This window comes from Ochotona curzoniae, unplaced genomic scaffold, assembly GCF_017591425.1.
Source record: "Ochotona curzoniae isolate NIBS_2020 unplaced genomic scaffold, NIBS_Ocur_1.0 contig_4516, whole genome shotgun sequence".
Classification (NCBI taxonomy): Eukaryota; Metazoa; Chordata; class Mammalia; order Lagomorpha; family Ochotonidae; genus Ochotona; species Ochotona curzoniae.
The window spans coordinates 4942041-4955429 of record NW_024466313.1 but is presented as its reverse complement, the minus strand read 5'-3'; the positions used below and the strand labels follow the sequence as shown (position 1 = coordinate 4955429).

General features: G+C 49.4%; 1 protein-coding gene across 5 annotated transcripts in view; it reads right to left on the bottom strand.

Moving 5' to 3' along the window:
• The window catches only part of DIP2A (disco interacting protein 2 homolog A), a 76030-nt gene that overhangs the window by 21356 nt on the left and 41285 nt on the right, over window positions 1–13389 (bottom strand). For 4 of the 5 annotated variants that reach the window (XM_040986778.1, XM_040986776.1, XM_040986780.1 and 1 more), the window contains 7 exons: window positions 12076–12195; window positions 10002–10199; window positions 7370–7461; window positions 2488–2598; window positions 1503–1626; window positions 988–1097; window positions 610–712 (listed from right to left, as the gene is read on the bottom strand). In XM_040986778.1, coding sequence (XP_040842712.1) covers window positions 610–712; window positions 988–1097; window positions 1503–1626; window positions 2488–2598; window positions 7370–7461; window positions 10002–10199; window positions 12076–12195 — 858 coding nt within the window. The remainder of the gene's footprint in view (window positions 1–609; window positions 713–987; window positions 1098–1502; window positions 1627–2487; window positions 2599–7369; window positions 7462–10001; window positions 10200–12075; window positions 12196–13389) is intronic. The other variant, XM_040986777.1, reaches the window with a different exon arrangement.

Here is a 13389-nt window from a genome sequence, read left to right as displayed (position 1 = left end):
ATAATCTCTATGATCTATCACATAAAAGCAATACTAGCTTAAAACAATAGGGATGAAGCTCTCTCCTTTTCTGACTTGGAAAAGAAATTGATAAAATTTGAAAAAAAAAAAAGTTAAATGTCTAAATTAAATGTCAGATATTTAACAGTCAATTGGAGGTTGTTAATAGTGTGACCTTCAAGAATTCTGTGTCCTTCAAGATCCCATTTGTGTATACAGACATGAAAACTTAAACACTAGTCACTGAACACGGTCCCAGTGGATCTCTTTCCCCTTTCTGTCAGCACAGATGCACTGTCCAGCACGCCACAGACCAATCCAGGCACTGGGGGACCTGCACCCCCTTGCAGCCCCTACTCCACCAAACCAGGTTCATGCTCTAAGAAACCAGTGCAAGTGAATTCACAAAGCCCACCCAGGAGGGGCTGCTGAGAGACCCTGTACTCCCAGCCCAGCACAGCAAGAGATCCAGGATGGGCCAGGGGGGCTGTCTCCTCAGGTGGTCCCACCCGTGTGAGTGGGCAGAGGTATCAGCAGGAGGAAAAAGGATGCGTGCGGTGTGTGCTGACCACTTCTGGGGCACTGTCAGGCGTGCCAAGCACCACTTACCTTCTGAGTACCCACACGCCTGGGTCAGAGCCCGACACTGCGCCAGCAGGGATGCGTGGGACACGGTGATGCCCACGGTGCTGCCATCCTTGCTGGTTTTGTACTGAAAGATTCCAGGGTAAACAACATTATCTAGTATTTCCAGAACCCAGAGCAGCTGCTTGCCCACTGCAGGTAGAGCCCCTGGCCTGTCTGCTCCTTAAGAGGCTCCCAGCACAGCTGCCTGAGGTTGCTGGTGCCTGTGGCCCCACTGCAAGTGCTGAGGAACAGCCTACAGCAAGCGGTTCTGGGGCAGAGCTGAAACAGGAACCCTCCCAGCCTGGAAGGTTATAAAGTAGATGGTAAGACCTGAGCAGAGGGTCTGCCTCCTCTAATTACCTCGATGTAGGCAGTCCCTACCCCGGCATCCAGGGCCGCCGGGTGCCAGTCCTTGGGAGGCTTGGTCAGATGCTTCCCGTCAATCACCAGCCAGGCAAGGGGGGGCCAACCTGTGACAGCAGACAGGGAACCAGCCCCACAGTTGGTGAGCAGCCAAGTGTCCAAGTCTGACTCTTATTTGCTCCATCCAGTTGCTTCCAGGAGCAGCCCACGCACAGCTGGGAGGCAGCGGTGACAGCCAGGTGACAAACATGCACATGGAGCTCCAGGCTCCTGGCTGCAGGGACGTGGGGAGTCAGCCAGCAGAGGGGGATCTCTTGCTCTCTCCATCTCTCAGATTAATTTAGCTAACTTATTAACTCTGGCAGCTCCAGCCAAGGGTATTGCATTGGGCAGCCTGAAGTGGACACGGGTCCAGCTTCTCCACAGCCTTGGTCCCTGCAGTGCCTACCTGCTGGGCATGGTTTAACAAACCCACGATGTGAGCGCCGACTGTCGGTTCCAGGGCACCTCACCTTTGAACACCGCCACCTCTCCCGTCTGTGCCTTGGGCAAGCCCTTCTGACAGGCATCCGTAGTCAGGGCCAGCGTGACTCCACAGCTGCCCAGCAGGAACCCCACCTGCTGGCTGCCCGCATCCTGCAGGGACAACAATGGTGCAAAGGTGGGCTCTTAGGACTCAGCTCTAGCCAGGCCCAGGGAACACAGCTGCTGGGCAATTCACTCCCATTATGTTTTCACAACACGGATCACAAAAACAATTGCTTTTAAATTTAAAAGATAGTTTTGGCTTGTTTTTGAACTATAATATAAAGTTCTGATTAATGAGCCAACCTGCAGAAGTTTATTCTTAAAAATAGCACTTAGAAGCAGTTTTAAAAACTCTAAATTCATGTCTGAAATCTATAAACTCAATACCTATTTTCAGGCAAGACTTTTAAACACTAAGCTTTATTGTTTGACAGATCTCTATTCAAATACCTGATTGTCATGCCAGTTTACTTCTTAGATTTGCGAACATGTATTGTTGAATATGCTCACAGTGACAACTGTCTAACCATGGGGAACGGTCACAGAACCCCCACGCCCCAAACACATGCTGGCTCCACTGATCAGATTGCTGACATTCGCATCTACAATATTCCAGCGAGTCGCCCTGGCTGGTGGCTTGTCAGCACTGATCGTTAAGAGTCAACATCTGGGTTGTCACAGACCAGTGTACTGCAAACACAGCACTGTAATGACATACTGAGCCCTAAGCAGTGACAACTATGACAACTCAGCCTTTGGTTTTGATGAAAAGTTTAACAAAATCTTACCAAGCACCCACAGCTCCAGCTGGCCAGAGGGCCGCTGTGCACAGTGAGACCAGGGGGGAACGGGGTCTGCTCAGAAGGCACTTCTCTGGTCAACCCGCTGACAGCCACAGGCATCATTTGGGAAATGGCCCTTGAGGCCAGCCCACACCCACCGGGAGCCTCAGGGCCTGCCCGTCACTACCTTTCTTGTCAGTGGCACTTCTATGGGCACAGGAACCAGCTCGGCCAGGAGACAACCGTAAAACGCCACCATGAACATCACCGGGTCACTATTTGGAAATACAAGGGCCACCTACAGCCACAAAGAGAAACCAGGGTACACAACTGAGTCATTCAATGCCTAGAATTTCTGTTGATGAGATGAAGCTCACACATTCTAGATTTTCTTATGGTTTTCCAAATTTAGTTTAGAAGATCTAATTTTGGAATTAATACTTGATTCTTGTATTCCCTTGTAGTACTTAGGTACATTTTTTTTTTTTAGATTTATTTTTGTTTCAATGTCAGACAGAGAGGACAATCTTTCATCCAATGATTCACTCTCCAAGTAACCACAACAGCCGGTGCTGCACCGATTTGGAGCCTGGAGTCTCTTCTGGGTCTCCCTAGCAGTTGCAAAGTCCTAAGACTTTGGGCCATCCCAAACTGTTTTCCCAGGTCACAAGCAGGGAGCTGGATGGGAAGCAGCGCTGCCGGGATTAGAACCGGTGCACATATGGGATCCTGGCATATTCAAGGACTTTAGATTTTAGCCACTAAGCCACCATGCCGGGTCCTAGGTAAGTCTTTAAGATGAAGTTTCACTTCACATGCAGAAAAAAAAAAATTACACTTCTGGATCTACAGGCAACCCAACATGAGTCTGGCTGGAGGGCCCACACCCAATTCCCCCAAGATGCTGCCCATCACCTATCAACTAGCCCAGTAAGAAAACACCTTTACCAACAGGAAAAAATGGACATGAATCAGACTGTATCTAAAACAACAGCTTCTAAGAGGAAGTGGCCTGACACCAGGGTTGCAAAGGAGCAGTCTCTAGGGAAGACTTCTGGGAGACACGTCCTTTCCTCCTGGGCACCCCTCCGCTGCCTGGGCCACCATGCTGTATAAAGGGGCAGCTCTACTTTATTCCTCCTACATTTTATCAAAAGCCATTTAAAAAAAGAACTTTAAATGACCAAAATGCATATAGTCCTGTTCTGTACAACAACAACCAGTTTGTTGAGTCCTACAAGTCTGAAACTGGTTATACTTTTCCCACATTTGTTTAATCTCTGCAACACAACTGTAAGCTAAAAATAAAACTCTCAGGCCAGTATTGTGGCACAGCACGTGAAGCTGCTACCCAGATGGGTGTGGTTTCAGGTCGAGCTATTCTACTTTCAGCCTAGTTCCCTATTAACACACCTGGTAAAGCAGTGCAAGTTGTCTCATGGGCCTAGGCCTCTACACCCACTTGGGAGACCCAGAAGAAGCTCTGGACTTCAGCCTGGACAAGCCTCAGCCACTGTGGGCATTTGGGGAGCAAATCAGTGCATCTTAGATCTCTCTCTCTCTCTCTCTCTCTCTCTCTCTTCCTCTCTCTCTAATGCTCTGCCTTACAAATAAATAACAAAAAATAGTCAAAACAAAAAAATCATATTCCCAGGGCTGGAGTTGCTATGACACAGTGGGTTAAGCGGCCACTGGCAATGCAAGCATCCCACCAGAGCATAAGTTTGGATTCGGGCTACTGCACTTCTGAACCAGCCCCAGAAACCAGCTGATGATGGCCCAAATACTTGGAAGACCAAGACGTATTTCCTGATTACTGGCATTGCCCTGGCCCAGATCTGGCTGTGGTGGCCACTAGCAGAGTGAACCATTCTGCCTTTCAAACAAATACTGTAAACATGCCCTTGGGAAGCATCATGCCACTTGTCACCCAGTTCACTGTGGAGAAGGCATAAAGCAGCTGGGACCATTGGGCCTTGGTCACAGTCTGCTTTGCCCTGAAAGCTTTGTGATCTACTGTCATCCTCCTCTCAAAACCCAAACGGGGGATCAACTTTAATCATTCTGGGATTCTTCTCATCTTCCATCTCCTGGTTTTTGCTGCTAAACCTTGGCTCATCATGGACTAACGCTCCCAGCTGCTAACATTCATCACATTGTGAACTAACGATCCGAGCTGCTAACTCTCGGCTCATCACGGACTAATGCTCCAAGCTGCTAACCTTCATCTCATTGTGAACCAGCTCCCTGAGCTCCTAACCCTCGGCTCATCATGGAGTAATGCTCCAAGCTCTAACCCTCAGCTCTTCTGGGACTAATGCTCTGAGCTGCTAACCTTCATTTCATTGTGAACTAATGCTCCGAGCTGCTAACCGTCCTCTTATTGTGAACTAACACTCCGAGCTGCTAACCCTCGGCTCATCATGGACTAATGCTCTGAGCTGCTAACCTTCATCTCATTGTGAACTAACACTCCGAGCTGCTAATCCTTGGACCATCATGGACTAATGTTCGGAGCTGCTAACCTTCATCGTATTGTGAATTAATGCTCCGAGCTCCTAACCCTCGGCTCATCATGGACTAACGTTCCGAGCTGCTAACCTTCATCTCATTGTGAACTAAAGCTCTGAGCTGCTAACCCTGGGCTCATCATGGACTAACGCTCCCAGCTGCTAACCTTCATCTCATTGTGAACTAACGCACCGAGTTGCTAACCTTCACTTCATTGTGAACTAACGCCCGAGCTGCTAATCCTCGGCTCATCATGGACTGACGCTCTGAGCTGGTAATCTTCATCTCATTGTGAACTAATGCTCGGAGCTGCTAACCTTCGGCTCATCATGGACAAATGCTCCGAGCTACTAACCCTCGGCTCATCATGGACTAACGCTCCCAGCTGCTAACCTTCATCTCCCTTGTGAACTAACGCTCCAAGCTACTAACCTTCATCTCATTGTGAACTAACGCTCTCAGCTGCTAACCTTCATCTCCCTTGTGAACTAACACTCCAAGCTACTAACCTTCATCTCATTGTGAACTAACACTCCGAGCTGCTAATCCTCTGCTCATCATGGACTAAGGCTCCGAGATGCTAACACCCTGCTCATTATGGACTAACGCTCCGAGCTGCTAATCCTCAGTTATCATGGACTAACGTTCCAAGCTCAGTCTCCAGGGGTGTCATACTTCAGTAGATTGTCAGATTTGAGCTTTTCTCCAGCTTGACTTCCTCTCTGACTGTTCACTTGTCTTCTGGATGTTTTTCTTCACACTGGACCATTCTTCTTTGCCGCTACTTATTTCACACCAAAGAAAGAGTCACCATGAGGGGCAGGGTTTTGTGCAGTGGTTAGGATGATGTTCAGACATCTGTATTCCAGAAAGAGATACCATGCTCATTGCCAGGGCTCCCTACCAACTTGCTAACTTGGGGTATTCTTGTGGGAGGCCCAGCCTTGGACCCCACAGGACAGCACTGACTCCCACAGTACCCTCTGTCACCCCCAGCCTGCCTGTGGAAGTACCAGCAGCCTATGTCAGCCTGAGACACTTTATCCAATAATGGCTCCCTTAAACAGTCCTGTGGCTAGGCTGTGCCAGAGGAGCCCCCTGCACAGCTAACTGACCACACTCACACACACAACAAAACTCACGATTTAAAGTGAGGTCAGTGTCAACCCAAAAACTCCTCTCTGGAAAATTAACATTTATTCATGTCAACACAAAGTCCAAGAGAAACGACAACAGGGGTTCAGCAATGACAATGGGTCGATGACACTGACCAGGTCCCATGTTCTCTCACTGCTGACCTTAAATTGTTATGTTAATGCCTCCTGACCCAACACTAGTTTCAGCAACTGTTAAAGTGTCTGGTGTTAGCAGACAGGAGGAGGCTTATATCCCAACCCTGAAGACTCCTAGATCCTTACCAAGGACTATCAGTACGAGGACTACATCCAAATCGCCAAGGAGACCACGGGGAATTGGAGTGCCTTCGGAGGCCGAGAACTCTGAGGTCACCCACCTCCATTTGGATCTCCCACATGGGATGAAAGAAGCCCATACCCTGCCTTGCAGGATCCAAGGTCATCGGAACGACAACCAGGAGCACTGAGCAGTCCACAGAAACAAAACAGTAAACTTCCTTCAGGACTAGGGGGAGGAGCTTTCTCTGGTTCTTGCCTGGTACCAACTTTGGGTCTCCACCCTCTCTCGTAATGACCATCAGGATCACTCTAGAAACCCCCCAAAACAAACAAACAAACAAACAAAACCCCTAGAATAGATAGAGAACAACAAGGAAAGCTTAGAAACAGGAAACGGGCAGTGAGGATGCACTTATAATTCACTGGGTGGGACACAAAGATTAGTTACTCCTCACTAGGGTTTTGAAGATTTCTCTGCACACCCCTCCTAAAACTGTTCACCTAAACTGTTGACATAAGTCTTGTTAGAGTTATAGAGTTAGACTACCTGAAAAACAGCCAGGTTCTGCAAAATCATGCTTCAACTCTATGAACTGCTAAATACTAAAATTAAAATAGACATGAGACAGCTGAATAGTAATCTATAGCCATTTTAAGGTGTATAGAACCCAGTTGTATATAAACTAATAATTGTAATGTCAATGTAGAAGTCATAGGATGTGGTTCAGAACTTGCACTCTTTTTCTCTCTCCCTCTCTTTTAACATGCTGGTTACACAATACCATGTCAACTAATTCCATTACGTTACAAATTGCTACTGATGTAATGTCGGGGTTTTTAATTGATTGGGATGATACTCTGTTGGCTCTACCTTCAGACCAGAGACGGTCTCCCCAAGAAACTGTTGAACTTATCTGGACAATAAGATGCTGGACTCTGTGCTTTGTAGATGCTTGTAAGGAAAGAATCTCAACTGAATTTGAACTGTAGTAATGCAACAAGAATCCACCATGGGGGAGGGGTCGGGTTTGGGGGAGTGAAGGGGGGAATCCCAAAGCCTATAAAATGTAATCAATAAAAAAAAATTTTTTTTAAAGTGTCTGGTGTTGCTCATTTCAATAAAGTAACATTCTCATTACTTACCCTGTCTCCAGGTTTGAGTAGTGGCTCATTCCTACTTGTCAGTTTATTAAGTAGAGTATAAGCTAGTTTTAAACTCCGACTCCAAAGTTTTCCTACAAAAAAATAAAAATGCTAAGCAATGTAAAATTGATGGGTTGGACAGTCAACATTTCAATGCAGCAATCAGAACACTCTATGACACAGCATTACTCAGTTCCTGGGACTCCAGGGCGTCCCTATAACTGTGCTATGTAATGCTGTGAGGAACATCAGGATGTTCTCTAGAAAACAACTTATAAGTTTCTCTTTCACAGACAAAAAGCAAATAGCATTTTATCACAGAACATTTAGAATAAAGAAAAGCCAACAGAACAAGTCAGCGTACTGGGGATGCCTATCATGGCTGGGGAGTAGACAGGACACAGAGGGTCAGCATGGCACACTGTGGGGTGGGGCACATCAGGCCTCCACAGCGACTTGGAAGAGCTGCAGTCATCCTGACCACCCGCCTGGCCAGCGCATGCCACTGAAGAAGACAGGAGAGGAAGAGGCAGCCTGAAGGGGTCAGGGCCAGTGGACAGAGCAAAGGATCACTCAACTGCATCCATCCCAAACCTCACATCAAAGCTGCCCCGTGACGTGAGGTTGTTCCACAAGTGACACCAGCTCCCCCGTCCTTTCCCAACTGCTGTGGCATAGGGACATGTGGGCTGAAGAGCCAGGCCTGCCAATAAAACTAAACTAGAGCTTTTCATGTCATGTGGATTTTCTTCAGCAACCCATTGGTCATTCAGCAGTATGTTCAATTTCTATGCACTTGGGAATTTCTTATTGTTCTTAGTGTGAACTACTACTTTTATTCCTTTGTGGTCTGAAAGATACATGGTATGATCTGTATTTCTAAAAACTGACCATGGCACAGCAGGTTAAACTGCTGTCTGCAATGCCAGCACCCCACAGCCAGATTTGAGTCCCAGCTCCTTCACATCCTATCCAATTCCCTGCCAATGTACCATGGACAGCAGCAGAAGACGCCCAGGTCCTTGGTCCCTGCCAGCTCCAGGAGGAGACAAGTGGAGTTCTTAGCTCCCAGCTTCAGCTTGGTCTAGATCTGGCTGCCACAAATATCTGAGGACTAACCAGCAGCAGATAGAAGACACCCTTCTGTCTGTCTAATCACACCATTTACAACAGAAAAACATCTACTCAAAGACGGCTAACATTCTGGCATTCACAAGTATGAAAGCATTATCAAGAGAAATTAAAGAAGGCCTTTAACAAGGGATCATCCCAGTCATGAACCGGAAGCTTCCATAACTCAGTGTCAAGTATGAAGATACACTGGTCTATGAAGTCAGTGCAATGCCAACCAACATCCCACCAGGGACATTATGGAAACAGATATGCTGATTCCAAATTTATTTGAAAAACTTGGAAACTTTAAAAAAATGTTTTGGAAAAGTGAAGGCAAGCTTGGGGAGCAATCACAGAGATGGGGGGGGGGGATCACCAACCGGACACTGAGCTCCCAGGGGAGTGTGAGAAGCCAGAGTCTGGGACAGCCTAGCAGAAAGAGACCCGGGAGGCTCACATCCCACACAGGGAAAGCCACCACACACAGCCTCACACAAGTCCAAGCCGAGTGTGTAGAACAGCTGTGCGGCCTCAAGTGTGGCCAAGATGGTGTGGCCAAGACGTCCCAACAGGACAAAACGTAACCATGATAAAGACAAACATGTGAACCAGATTGCAGTAAATGAAGACTTCATTCATCAAAAGCGACAGTGCGAAGCGCTAAAAGGCAAGTCACCTAGAAAAGACAGCTGCAAACAATACAACAGGAGGCCCGTGTCTGAAACACAGCAGACAAGAGCAAGCAACCAGAAAAAAAATCAGCTAAAGAGTTTATTAATTCACAAACCAACAAGCATACAAACATTTCCCATAAGGAAGTGCAAATGGGAGCCATAAACTGACATCACAAACCGCCAAAATTGAACAGCCCACACCCACTGCTGGAGAGGGCATGCGACCGCCAACTCTTCCCGCAGAGCTGTGGGAATGGACCATCCTAGAGAATGTATGGTAGACCTGCTCTTCTGCCTACACAAAGCCCACCAACAACAGCCCCAGTCTGGACATTGGCCAGATGGCCACCTATCAAGTAAGCTCTGAAACATTTATCCAAGAAAATATCATCGACAGAATACACAACCTCAAACAGGACCATGATGGGCCTCACACACATAGTAAACAAATGCAGAAACAAGGGAACACCTCTCATAGAATCCTGTTCACTTGGAATTGTGGCCCCACACAGCCACATGTGAGCACCAGGACAATGGCTGTGTGTGTGGAAGGGACACAGAGCCCAAGGACATGGACTGGCCATGCTTCTGCTTCAGGGCTGTACAGAGGAACATGTTCATATATACCAAGCCATACACACAAGCTACATCAAAATCCAACAGGAAGCAATACTGCAGGACTCCACCTATGCAAGGGCCAAAATGCAACACAACTCAACTACGCCGTTCAGAATGCACGCACAAAGTCATCCAGACAGTGGCTACCGCACGGGAAGGAGGAGCAGCTAGCTTGTCCATCAACGGGGTGTCTGCATCACTGGTTGTGGGACGGGAAGCACACTTGCCGTAGGTTAGGGTGCAGATGACCTTCCCCGCTGTGTCCAGTGCAGTCAGGCAGGGGGCTTTGGGCTGCGTCACTCCCCAGTGCCGCAGGGCAGCCAACAGGGACGGTGGCCAGGGTGTGCCGGCCAACAGAGGCTCACCCTTCAGCACCACCGTCTGACTCCCCTCCGGCTTGGGCTGACTCGGATCTGGTTGCTGAACTAGAAGGAAAATTAAAATCTATATGTCAACACTGCAGATGGCCAGACACATACTGTGCTTTGCAGCATTCACAGCTTACCATTTTAATTGCATCCCTTATTATCAACTACACAGTTTACAACAGCTTGTTTGGTTTCTCTCATTAATCTCAGTATCTCCTAGTAACAGTCAAAGGACAGATGCTCAACATGGGTAATGGTGGATTTGAAACAAAGCTAAAAATGGTCCACCATCCTGCCAATTGTAGCCCTACGTGAAAAAGTGATCTACTTTCCCACCCTTTGGGCTGCAATGTGGTCCCTCTAACGTCCGTGTCCAACCCCATGTCCGTAGTGCTAAAGGCTGGTGCCTAAGGGACCTGCTTACACGGGATGCAAGTAGCAACGGCACTTCAGTCTGGCCCCCCCATAGCCTCTGCTGTCTGCAAGGGCACAGTGAAGGCCACCACCTCACGCAGGAAGGTAGACTGCTCTCTGAACTTGAGAGGCACCATCTGATGACAAAAGGGCAAGAACAACCTAATGCCACAGTCCCCACAGGTCTGGGGGCTTCCCCCAGGCTGATCTGAGCCAGGACTGCACAATAGGCTGGGGCCACGGCCAGAGGTGCCCTTGGCACCATGCCACACACACACCTGGGTGACTGGTTCTCTCTGCTGCCTTTCCCATCCTTCTGGCTCTAATTTTCCTTTCAAAACCAAATTAACGGGCCCGGCGTGGTGGCGCAAGTGGTTAAAGGTCCTCGCCTTGCACGCCCAGGATCCCATATGGGCGCCGGTTCTAATCCCGGCAGCCCCGCTTCCCTTCCAGCCGCCTGCCTATGGCCTGGGAAAGCAGTCGAGGACGGCCCAAAGCTTTGGGAACCTGCACCCGCGTGGGAGACCTGGAAGAGGCTCCTGGCTTCGGATCGGCATAGTATTGGCCCGTTGCACTCACTTAGGGAGTGAATCATCGGACAGAAGATCTTCCTCTCTGTCTCTCCTCTCTCTGTATATCCGCCTTTCCAATGAAAAAATAATAAAAAATAAATCTTTAAAAAAAAAACCAAATTAACATATATCCTTTTCTAGAAACACATCTGACTCACATATAAGAGGTTAATATTGTAAAAAGGAGCCAAATATGCATTGAAACTGTGAGTATGCTAAAACCATGGGATGAAAAGCATCTCATATTTGAAGTTTTAAGTTTAAAATTTAATAATGCAGGTTCAATGGACTCTCAAAATTCTGGGTGACTGCTTGAGCTGGATGGCCAGGGAAATGTTAAGGTGTCACGGGGTGAGCAGCTGGCACCTTCCCAATCATGGTACAACAGGCCATGCAGTGGGCCAGCCATGTTCCTACCACTGACACCCACATGTCCCACACTGACACCACTGCACCCCACACTGACACCCACACGTCCCACACTGACCCCACAATGACCCCACACGTTTCACACTGACCCCACACGTCCCACATTGACACCACAGTGACCCCACACGTCCCACACTGAAACCCACACGTTTCACACTGACACCCACACGTCCCACACTGACCCCACACGTTTCACACTGACCCCACACGTCCCACATTGACACCACAGTGACCCCACACGTCCCACACTGAAACCCACACGTTCCACACTGACACCACTGCACCCCACACTGACACCCACACGTCCCACACTGACACCCACACGTCCCACACTGACCCCACACGTCCCACATGACACCCACATGTCCCACATTGACACCACAGTGACCCCACATGTCCCACACTGAAACCCACACGTTTCACACTGACACCCACACGTCCCACACTGACCCCACTGCGCCCCATCATGACCCCACTGTGCCCCACAAACATCAGGGCACAGGACCGGTAACTTTCACCTTCCAGCAGCTCTTCAAAATCATCCACAAAGAACTCCTTCAGTGGAGGGCGCTTGGGCCTCTTCAGCGTGTTGAGAAGCTGCTGGATCTTGGAAGACACTCTGCTGTTCACAGGGACCCCTGTTGCGGAGAAAATAAAAGGGTGAGGTGACACCACACTGCACATATGGGAGAACAGACTCCGGAACTGGCAGAACCAGTCACACACTGGGACCTGGGGGGGGGGGGGGTCGACCACATTGCCATTTTAATTATATTTTTGACAATCTTTACATTGTTAATTAGGGTAAAGAGGTACAAGGGCTATCAGAAAGTGGGTAAGACCATCATTTCCTTATTGTTTCCTTCATATATCTGAGGCCATTTTTAATCAAAATAACACTGTCTATGAACCCTTCCAGAACCCTTGCTGAACCAGGACCTCTTGTGGACTGGCAGGCCTCAGAGCAGATCAGGATTCTCAGTGTGTGTGTGTGTGTGTGTGCTGAGGAGCGGGAGTGCTGCTGAGACCTTCCCAGGGAGTCCACAAGACACACCAGGACCTGGGGCTAACACGCTCTGCACAGTCCTCAGGGACCTGGAGGCTGAGACCCTCCTGGGCATCCACAGGGACATGGGGCAGAGATCCTCCTTGGCATCCTCAGGTACCTGGGGGCTGATACCCTTCTAGCATCCGCAGGGACCTGGGGCTGAGACCCTCTGTACAGTCCTCAAGAACCTGGGGCTGAGACACTCCTGGGCATCATCAGGACCTGGGTCTGAGACCCTCCTGGGCATCCTCAGGGACCAGGGGCTGAGACCCTCTGGGTAACCTCAGGGACCTGGGGCTGACACCCTCCTTGGCATCATCAGGGACCTGGGGGCAGAGACCATCTGGGCATCCTCAGGGACCTGGGGCTGAGACCATGTGGGCATGATCAGGGACCTGGGGCTGAGACACTCCTGGGCATCGTCAGGGACCTGGGGCTGAGACGCTCCTTGGCATCCTCATGGACATGGGGCTGAGACCCTCTGGGCATCGTCAGGGACCTGGGGCTGAGACCCTCTGGGCATCGTCAGGGACCTGGGGCTGAGACCTTATGGGCAACCTCAGGGACCTGGGGCTGAGACCCTCTGTGCATCGTCAGGGAACTGGGGCTGAGACCCTCTGGCCAGTCCTCAGGGACCTGGGGCTGAGACCCTCTGCACAGTCCTCAGAAACCTGGGGGCCGAGACCCTCTGGGCATCCTCAGGGACCTGGGGCTGAGACACTCTGCACAGTCCCAGGGACGTTTGGCTGAGACCCTCTGCACAGTCCACAGGGACTTGGGGCTG